The 26409-nt window shown below is 53.5% G+C and overlaps 1 protein-coding gene across 3 annotated transcripts in view; it reads right to left on the bottom strand.

Annotated features, from left to right (window-relative positions):
- Window positions 1-26409, bottom strand: part of ASTN2 (astrotactin 2) — a 315865-nt gene that overhangs the window by 202601 nt on the left and 86855 nt on the right. For all 3 annotated transcript variants that reach the window (XM_084494620.1, XM_084494621.1, XM_084494622.1), the window contains exons 4-5: window positions 20128-20277; window positions 11057-11164 (exon numbers count right to left, since the gene is read on the bottom strand). In XM_084494620.1, coding sequence (XP_084350746.1) covers window positions 11057-11164; window positions 20128-20277 — 258 coding nt within the window. The remainder of the gene's footprint in view (window positions 1-11056; window positions 11165-20127; window positions 20278-26409) is intronic.

Below are 26409 nucleotides of genomic sequence, written 5' to 3'. Positions count from 1 at the left end.
CCTCCTGACATTTGCAGGACAAGAGAAGTGGCTGATCTGCTGGGAAACACCCCATCTGCGACCAACAGGAGTATGCAAAATGATTATTTATGAAGCATCTTTCACTTTCCTTATGCATGCATCATCTAAACAGCCTTCCCACCTCTATTTCACAGCTTTATCACCCATCTCCTGTGCCCTCCACCTTGCCATGCCCCCTTTTCCTTTCCAGTCTATTCCTATCATTAGCGTAAGTTAGCACCTCCAAACTCACCCTCTTGCAGGGCATGCTGTGCCTGCCACAAACCCTTCTTTTGGTTGGCATTGCTAAACTAATGCAAAAAGAGAAAAGAAAAGAAAAAAAGATGGAGAAAACCTGCCATTGAGATAATTGGACACAGTCAAGTACACAATAGAGCAGAGAACACTGGATTTTACCATTATAAATCACCTTTCAATCCAGGGTCTTAAAGTGCTTTGCAAACATTATATCACAAATCCCTTATGAGTTAGGCAAGCATTATCCCCTTTTTACAAAGAGCCTGAATCACAGGTACGACAGCAGCCTTCACCGCCCTGCAGCAGAAGCCGAGCTGGGATTAGGGTCTGGGGGCTCCCATCCCCATCTCCTCCCCATCACTTCTCTCTCTGTGACTAAGAGGAAAGGTGCACAGGGGCCTGAAACAGCAAAAACCCCCTTACAGCTCAGTGAGTTTGAGCTTGGCTGCCCAAGGGCAGGGACAACGTGCTGCAAGTCTCCTCTAACTGCCTTCCCCGCTTCTCTGCCTTCCCCTTCCTGCTCGTTTCCACCACACTGCTAATTGCTGACCTCTAGAACTGCCTGGAGTTGGCTGTCACCAACTGAACCAAATCCAGGGGAATTCTGCTCGAGCAGAAATTCTGTTTCCAGCTCAGCTCTTTATTGCTTACGACCAGTTCCCTGGCAGGCTATTAGGAAAGCAGATCCTTTCCTCCCTCTTTAAACAGAGGTACATTTTTTGATTTCCATCCCCTTGCCTGCCCCTCCGACCACTGACACTCCAGTAGAAGTGTTTGAACACCCATCTGGAGATAAAAAGCTGAGTGCCAGCCCTCTGAAAACACAGCTGTATTCTTAACAACCCAATGCTAACTAAACAAACCTCAACAGGTTCACCAGGGCTACGTGCTCCTGTTCAAGATGTGAAACACAATGAATAATTCCTTCCTTGTCCTGGGGGTGGGAGCCAAACCGGCTCAGTAATTCAGGAGGAGCTGTGCCTGGGCACTTTCCCTCCTCCTTTTGTAGTCTCTGGGCTTCCAGGAAAATGTTTAATGTGCAGATTTTAAAACTCAGTTCCACTGAACTTCTTTAGCTACGGGGAAGAAATGCAAGACCTTCCCAGGCAGAGGCTAGGACTCAGCAGCCCATGAGATCCCCAGCACACAAGCTAAGGCTTGGCTCAGGTATTCTGTGGTCCAAAAAGAAAGGCCCACAGTATGTCCAGGCACAGCTGAGACCAAGCTTGCTCCCCAGATTCTTCTGCACTAGCAAATCCTTGCTATGTTGAGATGCTCTCAGCCTGCTTTTAATTAAAGAGGTCTGTGCTCTGCTTTGGATGCTTTCAGCAGAGCATGAGGGTGCTCTAATGCTCAGTCTTGGCTTTAGCCTAACTTGCAGGGAAAGCAACAGGAGAGGCACCTCTGTGAGCCCTGACACCCCAGTGCTGCCTGTGCCCGGGGGGATGCAGCAGGTGGATGGACAAGAAGAAGAACTAACTTCTTCTTGAACGGGGAGAAATGAGCTCCCCTTGAGCCCTGGGCTGCAAGAACATCGGAGAGAGGAGGAGAAAGAAAAGGCAAATGCTCTGGTGTAGGGCAGAATCATACTTGAGAAGCTTTCTTCTACCAGCCCCATTAACCACAGCTTAATTAAGACTGGAAGACGGGAGGAGTTCAGGAATCTAAACCTCACTTAAAGCCTCTGACCCGACCGCTGGAGCAGCTAGGGCAGTGGTTGAGGGCCTCTGGCTCCTTCCACCTCTCCACCTGGGACTTTTTTCCCCATTAAGCACTGGTGCCAGTTAGCCCAGCTCCAGCCTCACAGAGAGCGTGCGAGTCCTTCCGCAGCCAGCTCAGAACCAGCTTGCAGAGCACCGAATTCCCCCAAAGATTTTGCACCTGCTGCAAGATGAAGATAATTTCAGAGCCACCAGTGTAAACACGCTGCAAACAGATCCTCCAAATGCACCGTGTCTCCTTGGAAATATAATTTACTTATGCAGTTAATTACTTGCGGCTTTGTATATTTTCCCTTGCCCACCTAAAGGACAGGGGTGAGAGAGACGCACCAACAAAACTCCAGGCTCATTTCTTTTTGCTATTGGCAGCGCTGCTTAAATTCGAGAAAGGAGAAAAAAAGAAAGGTAAGTTCAGAACACGTATGGATTTACAAGCAACACGAATATCCTGTGCTCTCGGTAATATGATGTTTCTAAATCAGGCTCATAAATACATGCTTGGGAGATTAGTCTATAAAAAAAAATAAACTTTAATTACCCCATCTTTATCAGCACACAGCCCATAGTGTTAGCCATATGTAGGCGTTAAACGCCAAGTGCTTCACAATCTTCCCCACCCCCCGGAGATAATAGCATAATACAGCATGTTTCGAGGCTACTCGGATATTAAAATGCATTTCTATCACCCGAGAAAGACAGGGATATGGAAACCAAAGCAGCGGCACAGCAAGAGGTGGGACTGCTTAGCAACACACAGCCACCAGCACCGGCACCACAGCGCGGCACCGACACCACGGACACCACAGCATGGACAGCATGGCACGGACATCACACTATGGACACCACAGCATGGACACCACAAACATCATGGCATGGACACCACAGCATGGACACCATGGCATGGACATCACACTATGAACACTACAGACACCACAGCATGGACACCACACTTCCAACACCACAGCACGGACATCACACCACAGCATGGACACCACACCACAGCCACCACACTGTGGACACCACAACACCAACACCACAGCATGGACACCACACCACACCCCACACACCACACCACAGCCACCACACTGTGGACACCACAGCACCAACACCACACCCCACACACCACACCGCAGACACCACACCACAGTGCAGACACCACACCACAGCCACCACAGCGCCATAGACACCACAGCACCAACACCACACCCCACACCCCACACCACAGACACCACACCACAGCATGGACACCACACCACAGCCACCACAGCCACCCCGGCACTGCCAACGGGGCCTGGCTGCAGCCTCCCCGGGGTGCGGAGCCCCCGATCAGGGCCAGGCCGCAGCGTGCCCGTGCTCTGCGCTGCTTTCTGCACGCCAGGCGAGTTCACCGCTCCTAATGATGCTTCTTTATGTTCCAGCAGAGGCTCATTAATACGGTACAGCAGCGTTTCCAGGACAGCCTCACACACGGAAACATCTCAAGGTGTTTTACAAGCGGGAGATCATGTTAAATCAAATCAAATACCAATCAAGCTAAGCGGCAGTGGTGGCAGGCTGCTATGGGCACAGAGCGTCCCACACTCTGCTCTCGCCACCCTTCTCCCCACCCCTGCCCCACACCAGGTCCCAGGCACTGCTCTCCCCTTCCTCCTGCCAGCCAGGGCTCCCCCTCCACCTCAGGGTGTCCCTGATCCTGGGCCAGCAGGATGGAGAAGCCCTGACCATGCAGCTTCGGTCCCCACGCTGGGGACACTGGTTGCCTGGTGAGCACCCCCCCAAGCCCTGAGACCACAAGGAGGCACGACGGGGAGACGAGGAGGAGATGCCCACATTGTGCAGCAGACGGGGGAGATCAGATGGTTCTGGATTTATGGAGGGTTTGATCTTGCTAAGAGCGTGCGGAATCAGATTAATGCTATTAACGCTTACGAATTGCCCATTAGCAGAGAGCTGAGCTGCAGCACAGGAGGCTGCGGAGAAGGAAGGCAGTGGTGGGGTGGGGGCTGGCAGCCGAGCCCCATGTGCACAGCAGCCTGCATGCCCCGTGCTCGCTCACCCCCAGCTGCTGCCACGCTCCTGGAGCATTAATGCTCCGGTACTGAAGGGATGAATTCAGTTTGTATCCGTCCAGCTTCCAGCGGGGATCCCCCCTTGCTCTAACATACATCTAGCAGCCTGGAGGGAGATGCCGCAAGCACAAATCAACAGGGAGGAGGAGGAAAAAGGGAGAATGAGGGGAGTGGAGGGAAAGGAAAAGCCCCAAAAACCAGCGTGGATGAGGGCAGGGAAGGAGAGGGGAGCAATGGAGGAGGCAGAGGTGGCACAGGTTGGTGCCTCCTTGGGGACCATCACCACCAGGGCCATTTCTCTCCTGCTGTTGTTGCTTTTCTTGAATTTCCCTGGGCATGTACAATTAAAATCAATGAAGTCAGCTTTGCTTTCATGTTCTCAGTGTGGAATTGGTTGGGATAAAATCACATTAAAGAAACAGTTACATATTTAAAGCCAGAGACTGCCTGCACTGGAATTTTCTTGCACGCAAATCAATGGAAACACTTCTCTCGGAATTAAAGTCTGTTTTTTTTTTTTGTTGTTTTGTTTTAAACTCCAAATGAATCCCAGTTTTACACTATACAAGCACAAAGGCAAATCTGAGCGGAAGGCTTTATTTCAAGGAGGGTGGAAAGCAATTTTCAATACAGCACAATGAAAATATATTTCCTCCAGGAAAAGAAAAGTAATCATTATCTAGAAAATAGCTCGCACGAAGTCACAGCCCAGAGAGGATTGCTCTCAGCGAGCACTGGGCTGGGCAGACAGACTGACTGGGGAGGCTGGGGGTGAGATGAACCAGGGGCTGTGGTGCCCGTGGTGCAATACCCCATGTCCCTCCTGGCTCTCCACATGCCCTTGCCACCGCCTGCAGAGCCCGGCTGCCCTGTGGCCATGCCACAGGGCAATTGGGCTAGGACTTCCAAAGCCAGCCATGCAAAAAAAAGGCAAAGAAACACTTTACCTCCCCTCCCTTCCTTCTGGAACAGACGCACAATAAAAATCCCTGCTCTGCAAGAGCTCCCCGGGGTTGGGGCATGGCCGTGCCTCAGTTTCCCCAACAGGAGCGAGCTTTCCCAGCAGAGCCCTGACAGACGCTGCTCTCCACCTCCTCCCCCTGCTCAAGCAAGAGGAGGAACGAATCTCACCACGGGTGGGGAGAGCAGCGGCACTGCACCACGTCCCCTCCGCTACCCATGAACCTGCACCCCCCCACCCCGTGTCTGTGTTGTGCTTCCCATGGAACAAGAGACTTGTTACCATGCGGAGGGCGACAGCGGAGCGATTAGCGAAATTTGTTACCCGCATGCTCTGAACAAAATTAAATTAAAAGTGCTGCTTTGCTGTCAAGATAAGGGCCAAGCCGGGGAGATAATTTTTCACTCTCAAACACTCAATTACTCGTGGAGGCTGCATCAGATACAATCAAAAAATAAATAAATAAATAAAGAGGCCCACGCTGCCGCTGGGAACAGATGTAAAAGCCGTTATCTCCAGCACAGTCTGGGGATGTTAAAGAGCCTGAGGCTGCCACGGCACCGGGACTGCTTTAATTACAGACCCCTCTGCTCCCCAGCCCATGCTTTGTCACTGGCTCCCCGTGGCAGCCCCTTTCCCCAAAAAGCTGCCGGAGCAGCCCAAACTGGGCTCCCCTGCAGGAACAGGCATCAAACTGAAGGAAAGCAGTGCAGGGGCGGCTATTTGCTGATGCAAAAAAAAAAAAAAAAAAAAAAAAAAGCACTACGTTTGTTTGCTCTCTGGAAAAGGGGCACTGACGACAGAGCTTTGGTAGCCAAGAATGTGAAGTGACAGCATCCCACACCTGTCCTGGGGGATGGGGGGCAGGGGGTGCACCCCAGCACTCCGCGAGGTAAGGACGTGCATCACACTGCTACCCAGAGGTGTCACAGGGGTTGTCCCCTCCTGGGTGCTGCAGGCAGCAGCACAGTGAAGCAGCCGGGTAGGTGTGGAGCCATCGGGTCTTCCCCGTCTGTCCGTGCTGGCAGCAGGGCTGCGTTTCCTTCCCGGTGGACAAGCAGCAGGAAAGCTGCAGGAGCTGGGGCACGGCCAGCCCTGGGAGAGGACACACTAAGCGCAGCCCAACAGCAGGAGGCACAGGACAGGCTGATTATTCCCTCTGGCCAGTGTAAGCAATGAAAAATGACATGTTTGCATTATCACCTTTTCTTTCCCATTTGATCCCTGACAGCGTCCGTGATGTGCGAGGGCTGCAGGTGGTCCAGCAGCCGGTGCAGCTCAGAGCAGGGACGCGGCTCGCCGAGGGCCTGGTGACACAGTGACACGGTGCCCACACCGCTGCGCGTCCCTGCTGGGGCTGGGGGTGCAGTGCACGTGGAGAGAATCACCCAAATTTTATTCTGACTTTTGTTTAGTTCCCCGTGAAATAATAAATGCCTGCTGCCTCTGGAGACAGGAGAGGATCAAAGTGAAACTTCCTCACATGTAACAGCCCCTGAATAACTAATATTCCCTTATAAAAGGCCTTGTTTTATACACCAAATACAGAGGCAGATCAAAGCTCATCTTCTCATTTCTCTAACAGCTCTCAGAAAACTTTGCAAGCCATCCAGGCACAAAAAGCACGCGCACGTGGCTGACACCAACCCAAAACCCCTAACGGGACTCTGCTCACTTGTGCTGATATTCCAGAGCACGGTGCTGGGGAATGATCTGAGAGCCTCGTCCGTGGAGGTCTAACCCAAGGGCACGCCACGCCACATGCTGCCATCCCTGGGGTGCACAGCGGGTCTGCTGGGGTGGAAGCAGGTTATTGGGACGGGAGAAGGTAACGGGCACAGGAAGGCAGAACCCAGATGAAAATGGTGCCTGGAAGTCGGGAAGGAGCTTTCTCTCCTCCTCTTGGAAAAGATTTCAGGGAGTGTCAAAGCAATTAAAAAGACAGGAGTGGCGGAGGAGAACAAGGAGGTAGAGAAGGACTGCTAGAGGTGTCAGTGGGAAAACAGGATTGATGGGAGTGAACGACAGGACAGCGCGTTACGTGAGCAATGAGACAACTGGCAGCAAAAAATCCATGCTCTGGGTAAGTTAAGGGTAAGGAATGGGTTGGGGATCTAAGGTTTAGGGGTTAGGGTTGTTAGGGTTTCAAGAGAAAGTGCAGAGTCCCGTTGTGTGGGGGGTTGTGTAAATGCTCCCAAAGGGAGTTCAGGTCTACCCAAAGGCTTCCGTTGGGAGCAAGGTAAGATGGGAGAAACTGGCAACGTATATATTCTGTTAGGGTCATAACAAAAGTTCAGGTTAGGGATGTTAGGGTTTGGAGAGAGAGAAGGCACAGAGTCCTGTTGTGTGTGGGGTTGTGTTAAGGTTAGGGTAAGGGTTACTGTTAGGGTTTGGGTTAGCGTTCAGGTGAGTGAACGCTAGGGTGTTAGGGTTAGTGTTAGGGTTAGGTTGGGGGTTAGGATTTGGGTTCGGTTAGGGTTAGGATTATGTTTACGGTTTGGGTTAGGGTGGTGGTTAGGGTAAGGAATAAAGAACAGTTATGGTTCGGTTAGGGTTAGGTTTAGAGTTAGGATTACAGTTTGTGTTAGGGTTAGGGATAGGGTTAGGGGTAGCTCAGCCTTTAGGGTTAGGTTAGTGTTAGGGCTACTCTTAGGGTTAGTTCTGCCGTTAGGGTTAGGGTTACAGTTAGTGTTGGGATTAGGGTTAGGTTTAGCATGGGGGTTAGGGTAAGGGTTAGGGTTCGTTTAGGGTTTGTGTTACAGTTAGTGTCAGTGTTAGGGTTCAGGTTATCTCTGCCATTAGGGTTAGGGATAGGCCTTGGGTTACGTTTAGGGTTGTTTGGAAAGAGAGAAGGTACAGAGTTCTGTTGTGAGTGGGGTTGCTTTAGGGTTAGGGATAGTGTGAGGGTTACACTTGTCATTAGGGTAAGGGATAGGGTTAGGGTAAGGGTTAGGGTGGGGGTTAGGGTTAGGGTTCATTTAGCGTTCGGGTTAGGGTTAGGGTTCGGGTTAGTTCCGCCATTAGAGTTAGTGTTAGGGTTACAGCTATGGTTAGGGTTATGGATAGGTTTATTGTTAGGGTTAGGGCTCGGTTACAGTTCAGGTTAGGGTTAGGTTTAGGGTTAGGGTTAGCCCTGCCATTAGTGTTAGGTTTAGGGTTAGGTTTAGGGATAGGGTTAGGCTTAGGGTTAGGTTTGCTTGGAAAGGGAGAAGGTGTAGAGTCGTGTTATGTGGGGGGGGGGTTGTAAACGCTCCCCAAGGGAGTTCAGGTGTACCCAAAGGTTTCTGTTGGGAGCACTTTTTGATGGGAGAAAGTGGTGCCGTATGTGTTTTTAGGGTCCTAGTTAGTGTTAGGTTTAGGGTTTTGTTTGGTGGTGTTTGGAAGGAGAGAAAGCGCAGCGTCCTGTTGTGTGTGGGGTTGCGTAAAGGCTCCCAAAGGGCGTTTGGGAGTTTGCCCAACAGGCAGACAAGGACCGAAGCTCCACAAGAAGTCCTCTTTTGCTTTCATACACTCCTCTACTAAATTCTCCGGAGAGTTTCTAAAAGGAGGTAGACATTGGTGGTGTAGGGGATCCTACAGCCCTTAAAGCTGGGAAGACACACGCTGCATCATCCTGGGGGCTGCAGACAAGCAACGTTCCTACCTCTGCTGCTGGCCTCATCAGCGTTACTCCTCCGTGCATTCCCATCCTGCAAACCAGATGTCAGCGTCTGCTGGTGCTGAGATAACCGAGCAGCCAGACCCATCACAGCACAGTGAGCTCGCCCTCGCTCAGTATTTACCTCTGGGAACATCCTGCTAATTTACCTTGTCAAGCACACCCGTGGGCCTCATGAAACCTGCAGCCTTTCTTCTATAGCAGAAAAATAAAGCCTGCAACCACTTAACCAGCCTGCTTTGACGCAGCACAAAGTCAAAGTGAACCCACACAACACCTAAGTGGAAACTTCCCATCACATCACCTGGGATCAATGACTCGACGGCATCAGTAATTGTGCTCAATCCTGCAAAACCTGGGCTGAGGAGAGGAGTCTCGAGGAATTTCTCTCCTTGGGCCTGATAACTATCGCACGGCACCAGCAATGTCACGCAGCCATTGCAGAATCAATATGGGAACATCATTGTAAGAATTAACTGTATCTGACGATGCGTCCTTCTCTATTAGAATTATGATCTTGTCCAATTATGGATCTTTGCTGAACTTGTAATTATGAGTTTGGTACTGTGGCTTCCCACTAAGCTATTGCTTTCCTTCCACAAGGGATAGAGAAGTCAATGAAAGGATAATGGAAAATTCCTTTCAAGGATGCTGCAATGGCAAAATTTACCTAAACGGGAGGGAAAATACAATAGGGACTTTATGCAAGACAATTCCCTTGTTTGCCCATTACTGAACACAAACAAAGGTGTTTTCTGCAGCATCGCTCAAGCCCTAACACAAATCTAAAAACCAGCTCTGCCTCCTGAGTTCCCCTCAAAGGCAGTCATCAAAGCTTCCCAGGTGAACAACTCCTCTTTCAAAGAAAAATAAATGTATTCTTCCCATTTATCTGTTCCTTTACATTTGCATACAAGAAGCATAAACGAACAACCCAAAGCCAACGTTCATGTCAGTAAGAATATCTTTGTGCTGGGTGTACGCAGTGCAAGCGTGTTTCAAGGCACTGGCAGAGCACTTGACCTAATGGGGATGGTATAAGGGCACCAGGAAAGCAAAGCTGTGTTTGTTTTTCCTTCAAACACAATTTCCTGCTCCTTGCTTGGGCACCACCTCCCCTCTGCCAACAAAACAAACCCAAACCCCAACCTCAGCAACTTTTCCAAGGTACCCATGGACTCGCCCACAGCCCAGGAGTTCAGATAACTCATTGAGAAAACAACTCATAGTTCGCCACACAACCAATTTCTTCCTTGTTTTCTAAAACAGGCATCAAAAAGTCTTTTAACTCCTAATCCATCTATATTAATACTGCAACAAGTAACTTAAGTCTTGATTTCTCTCCCTGCTTTTCATCAAACGCTCCTTTTAAACTCAGTGGGAATTTCTCATGCTTCTAAAACACGCTGGGGGAAAAAATAAAACCCGAATTCCTTACATTCATCAGGAACAAATGCCATACGCCATGCACACGTGTGTTTATTGCCGTGTGCAATCATCAAGCTGATCGTAGGTGTGGAGGCAATTTCACATTCAAATTAAACACATTGTGAGCATTTATCTGAATGCCTAATCACTGAAACAAACGGAGCTGCACTTGCGGCGGTGGGCGCAGGCACCTACCTAGCACACTGCTCACTGCTGACGCCTGGCTCGGGATGGAAAACCAACGGAGGGAGCAGCTCCCCTGTGCAGTTATTAAATCGCTTCCCAACAGAGTTATTTCCTGACAGCAATTTTGCAAGTGCAGCAGCAGCAAGGCTTGTGCTGTCCTCCTCCAAAATGTCTGGGAAGTGGACAAAACGCTTTGGTATTGTGTCACTGCAGGAAACACGGACGCTGGTTTCGAACTGCAGCCAACAGTGCCATATCTCAGCTTTGCTAACTCACAAAACTCTGGTCTGTAAATCCCTGCCCCGGCCCTCATTTTGGGTTCGTTCCTTTTAATTGCCTCTGTGTTGGGAGGGAGCACGGGAACTCTCCGTCGGGCAGGTGCTGCAGGTCCCAGGCAGAAGAGCAGCACCCAAAAAACCCTCTGCTCCTGAGCCACCCCAGCGCTGGCCTGGCAGTGGGATGTGGGAAAGGGGCTGAGGAGCCACTGCTTGGGCTGCCGACATATCTAACATAACCAACCCCAGAAACAATCAGAGAAATATTAAGCACCTCAACGACACCGCTGGGAAACGTTACTGGTGGATGCTGATAGATCCTGCACCCTGCTGCATCGCGGAGAGGCATTGGGATACCCTCACCATGCAGACTGCTCACACGGCCCTCACCCACAGCCGCGTGGCAGCAGACGGCATCGCCCCAGGGCAGAGCCACGGTGCTCAGCTATTTTTTTCTCTCTTACACCCATCCACGCCATGGGTGGCTGTTTCGTTCTTACCTTTGCTTCGCCTCCTGCTCCGGTACTGCTCGGTGTAGAAGGTGAGCTGGGTTTCATCGTCCGCCTCCGAGCCCGAGTTGCCTTTGGCGCGTCCAAACCCGATCCCACCTGCAAGCAGCAGAGCAGAGCAGGTCAGTGCTGACAGGGGGAGTGCAGCAGTGCAAGCAGCGAGCTCCTCCACACGGTTGGTGCCTGTGGGGTCTAGTAACGGTGCCTTTAGGGCCCCCACCACAGAGTGGGGGGCTGTTCCCCCTCCCTGCAGCATCAGCTCACCCCAACAGCCACAGGACAGCCAGCAGCACGCATCCTTACGCTGCCTGCCAGGCTCCAACGTCATAAATGCAAAGTCAGCATGGCTTTATGAAAGGCAGGTCATGCCTGACGAACCTGATCTCCTTCTATGACAGAGTGACGCGCTGGGTGGATGAGGGAAAGGCTGTGGATGTGGTCTACCTTGACTTCAGCAAGGCTTTTGACACCGTCTCCCACAGCATTCTCCTCAAGAAACTGGCTGCTCTTGGCTTGGACTGGCGCACGCTTCGTTGGGTTAGAAACTGGCTGGATAGCCGGGCCCAAAGAGTCGTGGTGAATGGAGCCAAGTCCAGTTGGAGGCCAGTCACTAGTGGCGTCCCCCAGGGCTCGGTGCTGGGGCCGGTCCTCTTTAATATCTTCATCGATGATCTGGACGAGGGCATCGAGTGCACCCTCAGTAAGTTCGCAGATGACACCAAGTTAGGTGCGTGTGTCGATCTGCTTGAGGGTAGGAAAGCTCTGCAGGAGGATCTGGATAGGCTGCACCGATGGGCTGAGGTCAACTGCATGAAGTTTAACAAGGCCAAGTGCCGGGTCCTGCACCTGGGGCGCAATAACCCCAAGCAGAGCTACAGGCTGGGAGAGGAATGGTTGGAAAGCTGCCAGGCAGAGAAGGACCTGGGAGTGATGGTGGACAGTCGGCTGAATATGAGCCAGCAGTGTGCTCAGGTGGCCAAGAAGGCCAACGGCATCCTGGCTTGTATCAGGAACAGCGTGACCAGCAGGGCTAGGGAGGTGATCGTCCCCCTGTACTCAGCTCTGGTGAGGCCGCACCTCGAGTACTGTGTTCAGTTTTGGGCCCCTCGCTACAAGAAGGACATCGAGGTGCTTGAGCGGGTGCAGAGAAGGGCGACGAAGCTGGTGAGGGGCCTGGAGAACAAGTCCTATGAGGAGCGGCTGAGGGAGCTGGGCTTGTTCAGCCTGGAGAAGAGGAGGCTCAGGGGTGACCTTATTGCTCTTTACAGATACCTTAAAGGAGGCTGTAGAGAGGTGGGGGTTGGCCTGTTCTCCCACGTGCCTGGTGACAGGACGAGGGGGAATGGGCTTAAGTTGAGCCAGGGGAGTTTTAGGTTAGATGTTAGGAAGAACTTCTTTACAGAAAGGGTTGTGAGGCATTGGAACAGGCTGCCCAGGGAAGTGGTGGAGTCACCATCCCTGGAAGTCTTCAAAAGATGCTTAGATGTAGAGCTTAGGGATATGGTTTAGTGGAGGGCTGTTAGCGTTAGGTTGGAGGTTGGACTCGATGACCTTGAGGTCTCTTCCAACCTAGAAAATTCTGTGATTCTGTGATTCTGTGAAATATCTGGCACAAGCTCCACAAGGCACTGGGCTGGCTCTCAAGGATCGAGGTCTGCCTGCTGAGGGAGCTGGGGACATGGTTAGGGACCTGGTTAGGTTCCCTGGGTTAGGGACCTGGGGACACTGAGGGACCCCCTGTGTCCCCGTGCCAGCGCCCAGCTGCTAGGGAGGAGCAGGCATCTGAAAATCAGCACGGACTGGCAGAAAGCCTGCAATCCTAACAAAGTTTTGAGGAAAGAGGTCTCTGGGGGTTGTCAGTGGGCCTTTAAACTGCCATTAAAATATTTTAGTGTTTTTAAAAAATCCTTTATTCTGGGCAGAAGCACAATTTCTTGGCAGGAGGACAGAAAATGAAAGTGCTGCCTTCTGCCCTGGGAAATTCTTCACCGCCAGGATGATGGGTGGGCAGGCAGAGCCCCGGGAGCAGCCCGGAGCTCCCGCACAGGGGGATGTGCTCCTATCCCTCCGTGCCCTGACCCCATGCAGCACCCTCAGGGCAGCAGGAGGAGGAAGGGAAGCAGCTCCAGCATCTCCCTTCCTCCCGCAAGCAGCTGGGAGGACTCAGTGCTTGCACATAGGTCCGGGGACTTCACAGACTCAGTGTAAGCCACCCCCTGCTCTTATTCAGACCTCCTCATCACAGCAAAGATCCCACTTCAGCATGCAGAGACTAAGGTTTTGAGGGGCAAGGCTGCGTGGTAAGAACAATACGGCACATTCTCATCAGGGAGAAAATCTGACCCAGGTCCACGGGCTGCAGCCCTGCCAAGCATCCCCTCTGCAGCCCCACAGGGACAGCCCCGGTCCCCTCTGCTCCCAGCGGTGCCCGGGGGCAGGGACAGATGCTGAGCACAGGTTTTCCCCCTGGATGAAAGGAGAGGGGTGCAGAAAGGCACAGGAGCAGCTCTTGGATGCCCGGAGCCAGGCAGTGCCCACCGTGAGAAGCATCAAGGTGGAGCAAGAAGCCCGGCAGCCAAGGAAGGGCTCGGCGATGATCCCCGCTGCTGTAAATGCTGCCGGGTGTTTGCTGTTTTACTGCCAGGTGTGATGAAGGGCCCTAAAGCCTAGCTGTTAATTACCTGGTGTTACCTGGGTATTTTCATTATGGTCCTAAAAAGACAGCAAGCAGCAGGAACGTGCTAATGCAGCACAGAGCGGCGATCAGGGCTGATGCCTCTGGCTGTGGTCTGGGACCCCCACCACAGCCGTGCCCCCCCGGACCACCAGACCCAGGACCTCGGTGTCCTCCCCACCCCGCCGCAGGAGCTGCTGGTGCCTGCTGCAAACGCCAGGGCCAGCAGGGAGCAAGCAGCAAGTCCTGGTGGGGCAGCAGGAACGGCTCCAGCAGGGCTGCAAAACCAGCAACCAAAGCAAAACCCCTCAGGGAAGGACGAGGAGGGGAAGGGGATCAGGTTCTGCTTGGCCAGGCCCCGCTCTAACAGCGGTGAGGGCTGCCAGCCCGCATCCCAGCCCCTGCAGCTGCCCTACGTTTGTTTGCCGGCTGCGTGGCGGTGATGGATGGCTCTGACATGTTGAATTACTCAGGCTGGATGTCTTCGGAGAGCTGGTGACAGCAATATTGCATTTTCTTATTACCCAGAACCGTGCAGGATGTCAAAGTACGAGAGGTGGGGACCCGCGCCAGCCCACAACAGACACAGCTCCTCCGACCCAGCGCGCGGTGCCCGGTGAGGAACCGCGGCACCGGGCAGGGAAGTGCTTTTATCCATCCCATACGGTGGGGACACCGCAATTCATTCTGCCCATGGTTTGCAGGGAGAAATGAGCACGCAGGATGGAGCAGTGCTGATCTGTGACCGATGTCACCACGACTCTGGTGGTCCCAGAGCCTTGCAGAAGCCTCCCCTGGGCCGGCAGCGTGTCGGGGCGCTGCTGCCAGCACGTGGAGCCGGGCCAGGATGCTCGGGGCCGAGAGCACCGGCGCTGCTGCCATCTGCCTGCGGCCGCTGGGAGGGAAAAAAGACCCTGATCACTGCAACCGATCAGGGAAGAGTCCCTTCGACATGGGAACAACGACCCCGAGGCGCCTGCGACCAGCGATGCACGGGCAGTGCTGTGCTAGCAGCCCCCAGGCTGCCTGGGCTCCCTGCGGCGCAGCACTGCGCAGGAGCTTTTTAGGAAATAAGACCTGACGCCGTGCTCGGTTCCCAAAAAACATGCCAAAAATAAAAAGACCACAAGATTTTGACTCCTGTTTTAGAGGTTTACATCTGCAAAGCACAGCAACCTGCTCTGGAAGGACTCGCAAACCCTGCTGCTGATTTCCCCCAGGGCTGGCACCCAGCGGCACACCCGCAGCACCCCGGTGCGGCCCCTTGCCACCGACACCCGCGGGTGGAACCGGACCACAAGGACAGCACTGGGAAAACGCCCGAATGCCCACGTCCCATGGCTGGGACCAGCCCCGCAGCGACAGGCAGTTGTCTCAATAAAGGTGCTCTCATCGCTAATCCTGTTTGCAGATTTACAAGCTCGCTAATCCCCTCAAACAGATCCCGGCTCAGCCCCGCGCTGGGCAGGGTGCGCGCTGCTGTTTCCGAGTCAGGCGTTCATTTAGATGGAGCGAGGCAAGGATCCAACGCAAACACATCCCGTGGACGCGTAATTAAAGAGTCTGTCATTAATGAGCACCTCTTACAGCCCAGCCGGGGCTGCAGAGCCCCTGTAATTTGGGCACCTGGGGTGTCTGAGTGCACATGCACAGACCCCAGGGCTCCAGGCGTCCTGCAGAGTGGCCCCACCATTGCTCCCCCAGGCTGCTCGGGGGGTGGCAGGGCCACCAGCACCCCCACAGCCCCTCCACGGGTGACGGGACATAAAGCAGCCAGGAGGGTGCAGATTTTCTGCAATTTTCCTATTAAGAGGTTCAGCTGCCGAGCAAGAACTAAGGAAGCGAGACGCAGGAGCCGCAGGCTCTGTCCTCCCGAGAGCCTCTTTGCTGGCCAGCCCCACGTGTGTTTTTTAAATGCGTGTTTCTGTCATTAAAAAAAGAATAAATAAATAAAATAAAAGCAAATGAGGAAATAAGAACTGGGAGCTCTCTGGGCAGCTCCTATCAGAGGCTCTCACAACCATGGCCCTGCCTGCTAACACAAAAGGGTTTCCCACATCCGTCCCCTCCAAGAAGGGGCCAAACCCTGACCCTGCAGCTTTCACAGCCCACGACTTCCCTGCAGGATGGCGGCTGCTGCCTGTGCCGCAAGCTGGAGCCACACAGCTAGGTAGGTGGGAAGTTTCAGGTGAATTCATTTACCCCCCAAAAGCGTGCCACAAAACTGAAAAGCTGCCTACCCAAACATGCCCAGAGAAAGGTAAATCAGAAGTGGAGAGGGGGAAAAAAAGCACACAAACGTTTTCTCTTGAAATGTGGACAATCGATGCAAAAATGACAAAAGGAAGGAGCCTCTAAAAAATGAAGCACTCCGCTCAGTTTGTCATTGCAGCAGGCATGTACACACACACACACACACACACACACATGGGCACAGTTTCCAGTTAATTACAATTCTTCCTTCTCATCAATCTTCACTGTCCCCTCCCTGGACCACACTGTGCTCCTGTAGCAGGATGTGCCCAGCTCCCTCCCAGCCCTCCCAGCGCTCACACAGCCCATGGGGACACCCTCGGGATCCACTTTCAGCAAGGAGCAGCCAAGGGGAGCTGGATGCTTTGACCCAGATGAAGGGAATGCCCTGTCTGAACCCCAAAAACCTCCCCAGCAAAACCAACAGCTCCATGGAACGGGGGGCAAAGGAAAGGAATTGCAAACGCAGCGGGGATGGGACAGCCTGCCCGAGCCCAGCCCTGCCTGCGTTACTTTTGGTAAGTTATGGCACAGGGCAGACCTCTAAAATGTATTGAGACACAGCCCTGACCAACACTAAATCAGGTCTCGGGCCCAACAACCTGTTAATCACTTATTTATTTTAAAAGGGGAGAGCACCACGGAGCCTTCCCATTGACCACAGAAGATGAGGCGAGCTGCGCACGGAGGGCAGGACGGCTTGGCCGCCAGCCCCACCACGACGCTGCACTTCAGGACACTTTTTACCAACACAACGATGTTTTTTTACAAATACAGCGATGATTTTTGTTTACAAATACAAAATGCACCAGTGGCCAGGGTGCTTTTAAGTGCCTACCCCAGGAGAGGGCACCAGACCCCGCTCGGAGCCCCGGCCTCACCCAGCGCAGCGTGACCCTGTCCTGCTGCTGGCCTGGGGACACCGGGCTGGGGGTGCCCCAGGTGTCCCCGCCTTGGAAAAGTGCAGGTGGGTGAAACCCAAGACAACGAGGCTGCTCCAATTAGCACCGTAATTAATGGGCATCCTGCTAAAGAGAGCTGGGCTGGAAGAGTAATTTCATTTTTTCCCCCCTCCATCTGATTTTCAAAATCTCTCCTTGTCAGCTCCGAGGGATGCTGGTGCCGTGCATCACGCACTACATCCACTCGGGATCTGCAGAGCCACCAGTGCTCCTGGCAGGACACCTAACCCGAGGAGCCCAGGGCAAACCCCAACAGCTCCATTCTGCCACAGGACTGAAAGATGCGCAAAGAAACCCAGCGCCCCCACGAGATTGACTTCCCAGCTCGGGGACCAGCCCTGGACCCCAAAAACCCTGGTGACCAGATCCTGAACGTGGCCCCACAAAGCACGGAGCCCGTCCTGACCCACCTCAGAGCTCGGTGAAGTCAACCTTCTGCACCCGCAGCCCCGGTATCCCCACTCCCTGTATTACTTATAAACCCTAAATACAGCCCACTCGATAAAAGTGTTTGGGGAGAAAGTTTGTATGAAACAGGCATTCAAAAAAAAAAAAAAAAAAAAAAAAAAAAGTGGTACTGTAAATAGAGAGGGGGTTTTGTGCTTTCTTTTTTTTTGGTGTTTTTTTTTTTTTTTTTTTGGATTGTTTTTTTAAAGAGCAAATCTTGGTAACATACAGCCATTCCCAGAGCTGTTAGAAACCCTTAGTGTGGGATCAGAGGCAGTGGCAGGCAGCAGGCAGAGGTTTAAATGCTCTTAGCGGGGGGAAGCGGAGCAAGGCAGAGCTCATCCAAGGTGTCTGTGCTGGGCTGGGTGTCGGGTTTGTTTGTTTTCCACTGCGGTTTTTATTCCTCCCTTCTTTCCGTGAGGCACTCGGAGCCTTTTTGGAGCCTTTCTGCAAAGGAGGAAATCCTTTTGCTGAGAGCAGTTCCTGCCGAGCGAGCACTCCAGCTGTAGGACTCTGATGAGGTTAAGCATTAATTAAATCGAACCGCGAGGAAATAATTACACACACGCATCCGTCAGGCCAACTTGTCACTACCCAGTAACAAAGTTGGATGCAAACTCCATCAGCACAACTGTCATGGGGCTGTTAGGGGGAAATAAATGCATCCCAAACGGACAATTTCATTTAGAGAGAGGGAAAAAAAAAATGGATTGCGAAGGATTAATGAGGCGAAGGGTTTGTGTTTGCAGTTGGATGTAAAATGCAAACATCCTACATCGTGATATCATCATTTAACCTTAATGTGCGGGAGCGCTCCGACTGCCTGCACGCTGGAGGGACGATTAATGCTGGCCCTAAAACCCAAATTTCCGAATGGGAGGGGAGTGGAGGCGGTGTGGAGACATCACTCCTGACCCCACACAGCGCCCGGCCTCGCTTCACGTGCGGACAGAAATGGGAACGGGAGGGGAGGGAAGGGAATGGCCCCGCTGGGAGCTCTTTGCTGGAGTTGCCAGAGCTGCTTTGGTTTTCAGGGCTCTTTTGGTGGTTTCTGGTGATTAAATCTTTGAAATTTTCTCAGGGAGGACTCCCATAAATCTCCCCTTAAAGTGTACGGGGTCTGGTATGCCTTAGGGCTCCCCACCACGTCCGAGGGTGCACACAACCACCAGCGTGAGCACTTCAGGGAGGAGCAGAGCCCCACGGAGCCACCGGCCCAGAAAGCTCGGGGTGCCGGCACCGTGCTCACCCCAAAAACCTGCTGCTGAAAGGGCACCCCCGGCACACAGCCCCCGAGGGGACAGACGCTTGTGAGAGAGCAAAGCACAGCAAGGGGCAGGGCAGGGAGATTTGTGGCCATGCAGCTGGGCGTGCTCTGCCTCCCAGGGGTCCCCGCTCCCTGCTGGATGCGCAGACAGCAGCAGCAAAGCCCCAAGGCAAAAAAAAAGTTCCCTTTCATAGCATGGGGCTGGCCAAACACGCTCCTGGGGGTGTGCAGGAGACCTCCTCCTGCCCGGGAGATCTTCTGGAGGATGCTCAGAAGACCTCAGCCTGCCCTGGGGCACCCTTGGGTGGGTGCAGAGGTTTGGTGGGAGGCAGCGAGCAGCAGCAGGGAGCTGGGGCAGGCGTCACCCCAGGGATGGGGGCTCAGCACCTCCGCTGGGGGCTGGCTGCAGCAGTGCCCATCGTGCGTCCTCCCAGCTCAGTGAGGATTAATCGACGTGCCCCACTAACGACCAAAAAGCCTCTTGCCTACGTGTGCTTTAAAGGGGAAATAAAATAATAATAATAAATAAATTAAAAAAAATCAGGGTAATTTCAGCAGACAGTCACTTTGGACCCTAAAACATGCCCCCCTCCTCCTCCCTGTGTATGCTAAAATGCAGATATATGGATTTGAATAACTACTAGAAAACAAACCAAATAATTTAAACCAGTTAAAGAGTCAGAACATTTTCTTCACACTGAGTGAATAATTTATGGGCAGAGCTGAAAAAAAAAAAAAAAAGCTCTCTCCAGGCCTGTATCGCAGGAAAATGTATCCAGAATAAAAGATCACATTTCAGACTCATAAATAAATGAAAAACAAAACCAAGAGTAAACAGAAAGCAAAGTATTTCCTCCCTAGCTCCCCGCAGCGTGCTGGGCAGACGCGGCCAGGCCCCCTCCTGCCTAGCCGTGGGGCCAACTCCTGCCCCGGGGCTGTGCCAGCCCACCTTCTCCTTTCGCTCCAGCCTGGTTGCCAAAGCTACACCAAGCCCAGCGGCACCCCAGCACGCTTTGCAGTGCCCTAAAACGCTGCTCCCGCCCTCTGCGTGACCCCTAAAATAAGTGCAAACTAACCAAAATACTGCGAGCACCGGCAGAGTGTGGTGAGGAGAGGTCCCAGGGATGCCAGCTACATCCAAAATGAGCCTCAGCCATTTCTGCAGCTAAAGCCTTGCCACGAAATGGCATTTCACACCCACGACACCCTGGCTAGGCAGGGCGGCTGGGCAGGGAGCAGCCTCACACCGGACCCAGACGCATCCCTGGGGAGGACACGGGGTGGCACCGCTCCCACCCACCTCCACCAGGCCAAACAGAGGATGCTGCGGGGGGTTTCCCTCCTCACCCCACCACCGAGGAGCTCCAGGGCTCCCTGTGGGCCAAGCCCCTTGGCTCCTTTGTACCTTTACCCCCGGGCCAAGCCGCCGGGACGCGGCACACCGCCGGCAGCAGCTTACCTCGGGGCCGGCTCCGGCGTTTGCGTCTCCCCACGGAGGTGCTGCGCAGCGCGGGCTGGAGCTGGCCGATCTCGATGGGCGTGTTGGTGCGGAAGCTCTCCTTGAACTTCTGCATCAGGGACTCCACCGTCTCCTGCGTCACCTCGGGAGCTGCAACAGCGGCAAAGGGACCGTGGTTAGAAGGTGCCCCAGCGCCCCCAGCCCCACCGGCACAGCCCTTTCCTCAGGGAGCCTCAGTCCCTCGGGTCAGCACGGGACACCAGCCTGCCAGGTCACCCAGAGAGCTCCTCCCAGCCCTTCCCAAAAACACAGAAACAAGCAAAGGAGGAGTTTACGGAAATTACTTTTTTTTTTTCATGCTGCTTTACAGCTCTCTTGATCATTCCTTGCCCCTTCCTGCACTTGGAAGCCTTGTCCCAAGGGTTTAAAGCAGGCAGGACCCCACCGGCAGCCACACGGAGCCTGCACCCCAACCCCAGGCTTAGCAGCTTTTGGGTTCTCCATTTACACTGCTCAAGCCCAGGAAAGACTTTGCTTTGATACACCACAGCAGGCTTGATGATATTTATGCAACTGCTCTTCCAGTTCTCACCCCCCGGCACCCAGAAATACCTTTTAAAAAAATAACAAAACCCAAAAAAAAGCAGAACCGCCCTGCCAAACCCTCCACAGCAGGTAGAAAACAAAAATGCTTGCAAATGGCAAAGATGAAATTCAGGATCAAAAAATTCATCCTCCAGAAGGTTACAGAGGTCACTCAGGTTTAACAAACAGCCCAGCCTCTGTCAGCCCCCCGAAAAAAAACGTCAGCAGAACACCACCTCTGGCTCCGTCCCCATCGCAAGGGTCCCAGAGCCTCGGGTTGGCTCAAGAAACTCGCCCTGGCTGCAGAGCACCCATGGGGGCTGGTGCAGACCACGAACGTCCTGCCCACCTGGGGATCAGCCCCAGCATTTCGGAGCTCCCCAGGTGATGCCCAGATCCGTCGCAGCCCTGGCAGAGCTGTGCTGGACCAGGAGGGACTCGGGGTGTGCAGCCGCCCCGTGCCGTGGTCTCCAATCCCCTGGGCAGCTCGTGGGGAGCCCGTGTTAGTGCACAGAGAGGAGGTGGTCGGGCAGGACAGGGTGTTTGTAATCCTCGACGAGGATTTAGCTCACACAAGGACACAGAAGGCTCCAAAAGTGGCCGTGCAGAGCCCCGAGCACGCAGAGCATCCTCCTCCCCGCACTGCCAAGGAGGGCGGGGGAGGCAGGGAGCAGAGGACAAAGCATGCCAGCTCCAGGAGAGGGCTTCCAACCTCACAGCTCCTCTGGAGAGCAGGGGCCCTGCAGCCCCCAGGTACCTGTGTCTGTCCCAAGGGATTGAAGCTTTGTGGTACCCCAGGGGGCTTCTCTACACCCACATGCCACAAGGGTGCTGAAAATTTGCCAAGGCTGTCACAAGGGGATGGAGAGGAGCCGCCCAGCTGCTGCTCCTCATCTGCACAGGCACACCAGGAGGGCTTGGAGAGCTTCTGCATGAAGCCATCAGCCCGGTGCTGCCACACAGGGCGAGGATCAGACTCGCTGCCTGGTGAGCACTGAAGGTGGAACTGTTTCAAGAAAGCTCCAGAGAGATGGTGGCCTCAGGGAGCAGCCACGCTGCATCTCCCGATTATTTGACATCAGGGACCCCCAGGCACCACACCTCAGAGCCCCCTAAAGCCCCTTGAGAGTAGAGCTTCCAAACAGCAAGCACCACAGGACCTTGTGGTGCTGGATCCCCCTTCAGACACCATCCTGGGGGAACTAAAAAGCAGGGAAAGGTCCCAAAAGAGCACCTCGTGCCGTCCTCTGTGCTATTCCCGACAGCACAGCACACGTCCCAGCACAAGGATGGATGCTGCGGGAGTGGTGGCCGGCAGCAGTCACCGCTCAGCCCCTGGTGTGGTGCCTGCAGGATGCAGGAAGTAGGAGGTGGAGATGTGCTTGCAGCTCATGAGGAACCACGGCGAGGTCGCAGCTCCTGCATGTTCCCTGTTCGGCTGAGAGGAGCCATGGGGTGACCGCTCCCCACCTGGAAACCGCGCTCTGCACCTCTGTCTGCAGCCATCCCAAGGCATCTGCTCCTGTGCTCATCTGTGGGTAGCAGGGGAAAGGAATAGGGAACAGGTATCGTCTTCATGGGGAGACAGCCAGAGCAGCCACCGGCTCTTTGCAATGCTATGGATATTTAGTCTAACTCCAGGAAGGAGGGAGAGGAAACCCAAGGGTCTGACCACTCAGCCAGTGTGCGCTGGCACATCCATGGCCTTTCCACCCCTGAGCTCTGGGGTTTGGAGCAATGCAGAAAAATGTGAAAAAGCCCGTGCCAACGTGATCTCAGCAAAAGGAATTTGATGTGGCCGGTGGGGCAGAACCAGAAGGAAACCCCCACTGACAACGGAAAGGCAGCTGTGCTTCAAGTGGCACAGCAACGGGGAGCACGGGCTAAGGGAGGACCCTCCCCGCACTGCCAGCCACGACGAAAAGGAGGGAGAAGACAGCAAAGACGACAACATCCAGCAACGCCAGGGTGCACCATGCTGATCGAGGCTGGCAGGACCCTACTGAGCCTGGGGGTGCCCACCACAGCAGACACAGACCCCCCCAAACTGCAGCCCTGGCTTTCCCCCCTCCAACACGCACACACTGCCATGGGGGGACGGAGACCTCACAGCCACACGTGCTTGGCTCTGGACGCACCAGGACCACCAGGCAGAGCCCACCACTTGCCTCCTCTCCTGCCCCCAGCTCCCAAGAGGAAGGAGATGGATTCATCGGGACGTAGCTCACACCTCATCACGGCTTCGGGAGTTTTCGAAGCCCCGCAGGGGTGGTGAGATCCGCCCCGGGGCCTGGCACAGCACCGCCACCATCTCGGTCTCATCGCGTCCCAACAACGCCTCTGGCAGCACGGAGGCAGCCCAGCACCCAGCTGAAGCAGAGGAAACGCCGGGTTCCTCAGCCTCCGCAGAATCAGCTTCCACCTCCACCAGCGAGCTAAGGACACAGCTGAAGGTCGCCGTACCTTTGTAGAGCACAGCACACATCGCACACCTCCCTCCTGTCCACCCCCGTACGCTATTCTGAAAGCGATTTGTTCTCCTTATGGCTCCCCTATTCGTTTGCACATCTCCCACAAAACAATTCAGCTCAATAGCCTTCCTTTCTTTCTTTTTCCTTTCTTTTTTTTGCTGGCACAAATTGCAGTGAGAAAATATGTTCTTTGGCTTAAAAATTACAAAACCCAAAAAGTCATCAGCGGAACAGTGTGAGCGGTGTTTGGGTAAAAATACACCGCGACCGTGCTGGGAAGCAGCAGCGTTTGTTCCAGCCTCCGTGGGACTCCCACTGGAGCGGGGAGAGCTGCGCCTGGGCTCTGGGGGTTGTCTGGGGGAGAGAGACTGAAACCAGCCCCTTACCTCCCACGGCCAGAAAGAAGCCCTCAGCCTTGCTGTTGGGGTGTTTTAATGTCTCTGCACATCCTCAGAGGATGCTCACTGGAGAACTGCCCTCAGCCTAAGCTCCTGCACTCACAGAGCCCCTGGGTACACTCAGTCCTACAGTGGGGAAGGAGGAGGACTGGCAGCTTCTCTCCAAACTCAGCGCCTTGGTGAGATGCTGGAGAGCTGCACAGCCCCACAGCCTAGCCTGCAGCACGTTCAGACACAGCAGCGAGGCTCAAGAGTCCACAAAGGGAACAGCTTCACTGAGCGTCCCAGTCCTTGGTGCTTGGCTTCAAAGTTCAGGTCCCCGGAGCCACGAGCATCCCTGCCCTCACGCACCACCTGCACCCTCGCAGCTGTGGGAGGAAGGCTGGGGAGGCAACGCCTGCATGTAGCGGAGCCTCCCACGCTAGATATTGAGCAAAAAGTATTTAAAAATATCTGGGTTTGTAAGCACCTGGTTTTCACATTGCTCTCTTTGATTTCTGAGTGTCAAAGGGTCGCATATCGATCTCCTGGTGGTTAAAATGCTCCCAGGTTCGGAGGGGAGGTAGCAGCGAGAAGCCTGGCGAGCAGCTCGAGCGCTGCTCAGCTGAACACGCCGCTGCGCCGGGATCGAAATGCTTCACGAGAACACGTCAAACTAAATTAAGGATTAACTGCAAAAGTTTGGATGCAATTAGAAGTCAAGGTTGGAGGGGTTTTAGCTCCTCATTTACTTTGACTTTTGCATTCCTTTCTGCTGGCCCCGTGACCACGCGCACGATGCAGCCTCCGCATCTCAGAGGCCAGCTCCTCGTGAGAGCAGCTCCTTCCCTCTCACCGACTGCTTCCAGCATTTTTCGACCAATTCACCTTCACAGCACAGAGGAGGGTGCTCTCCTGTCAACCACTGGTGCTGGCTCTGACAGCCTCACGTACCACTACAGCCATAACGTGCTCTGTAAGCATCAGGTACGTTCAATGGTTTAATACCGGTGTAATTGTTCCCTCTAAATCAACCCCTGACTTTCCATGAGCTTATTTTGATGTTACTGGAGGGGCATTTTGGAGATTTCTATTTTACAAAGTATTTTAAGAAATCGACTTTCCCATCCTGCTTGGGATGAGCACGACTGTCACAATGCTGGAGGTGTTCCACGTGCTGGGAGCCCTGCTGGCTCACCAGCTCTAAATAATGGGTGTTTGTTGTTTTCCGAAGCATGAAATAAGCAACGGTGTTTGTTCTAAAACTGGGATGTGGGCTGATTTCCAACAGTGCCACCCTAAAGGTACTGAGCTCCACAAAGCGGAGAGCTTCACTAGCATAAAATTAGATAATTATGACAAAGGCTACGTGATAAAGGTAGGAGAGATTTGTACGACCATTTTACACTTACTGGGACGCCAGCACAGCTGGATAGCAATGTCCTGCAACTGAGTACAGTGAATCCAAAGACTTAAGAAACATTAAAAACTACCAGTCCTGCTCTTTAGCCAGCCACCACACAGCTCTGCCACCTCCTGCCTTGGGCAAGAGCCCCCGTCCCCATTGGTCCCCTGCTGTCCCCCCATGTGCAGCCACACCAGGTCCAAGCAGTACTAGGAGAGTGCACGGCCAGCTCAGCAGCTGTATAAATAACACATATTATATACATATAAAATCCAAAATATATATATATAATATATAAAAAATATTTATATAAGCAGGTATTTATTTTTATATATACGTTTGAACATATTTATAAACTTTATGTATATATACAAATTATATATATACACCTGCGTGTGTCTCTAAATCAAAACAAAGCACAAATAACCAGGTACAAATCAGGGCACTGAGCACCTCCATCTCCATACATCTCCAGGCCACCCCTGCGATGGCAGAGCGAGGCTCTCAACCTCTTCGGGAAGCTCTTTCACTCACAGGGGTTTTCAGGTTGAGCAGCACAGGGCCATGGGAACCCCGAGAGCATTTTGGAAACAGGCTGGTATCCCATCTCAGCTTCCTCCTTCTTTTCCCTCCCTTCCCTTTTTGCTGGGCTCTAAAATAGCAGTTGTATACATTTCTTTACGTAGGCATTAATATACATTAATAGACTATTTCAGATGTTAATAAATCTCTCGCTACAAAAATAGATTTTTATACGTAAAGACCTGATTGGAATTGCAAATCGGCGGGGGGATGGGGTGGCAGCAGGAGCTGAAAGTTTCATTCGCGATGTCTAATTTGAGGGAAGCCGAACAAACGCACTTTCCTCCTTCAGATACTCGGCAGATGACGGCTTCCCTGCCCCGCTCCCCACCACCCTCGGCTCCGGGCTCGGAGCCAGCGCTGCCCTTATCTGGCACGAGGCAGGAAGGAGCCCTGATAGCATCGCAGGTTTTCAGCAGTTCGACAAACCTGAAAAAGTCTCCGCTGGCTTCTAACATGGCTCGGGGAAAGGGGACGCCGGCAGCGATGTGCGGTACGGCAGAGACGCAGCTCATGGAGCCACGGGGGCTGCAACCCCACCGAGGGGACAGGTCTGGAGGGTGCCACGCACCCCACAGCCCCCTGAGGGCACACGAGGTGGGTCTGGCTTGGACTCAGTACTTACCCGACAGAGCCCTACGGACATCTGGAGGTTTTTCTTGAGGAGATGCTCCTCCGGGCACCCCGCAGTGCCCAAAGCCGGCCGGGGTCACTCAGAGGTGCTGCAGAATCCAGGCCACAGAGGCTGACTTTAAAAACGCCTCGATGGTAAGAAAAAATTCAAAGATTTGCTTCCTGAGTAGCAAAGAACGTCAAGCCTCGGGTGTAAACCCATCTGAGACAGACCATCTTTGGTTGGATG

This window comes from Aythya ferina (genome assembly GCF_964211825.1).
Source record: "Aythya ferina genome assembly, chromosome: 20".
Classification (NCBI taxonomy): domain Eukaryota; kingdom Metazoa; phylum Chordata; class Aves; order Anseriformes; family Anatidae; genus Aythya; species Aythya ferina.
Note: the sequence above shows the minus strand (reverse complement) of the source record. Positions and strands in the feature narration are given on the sequence as shown.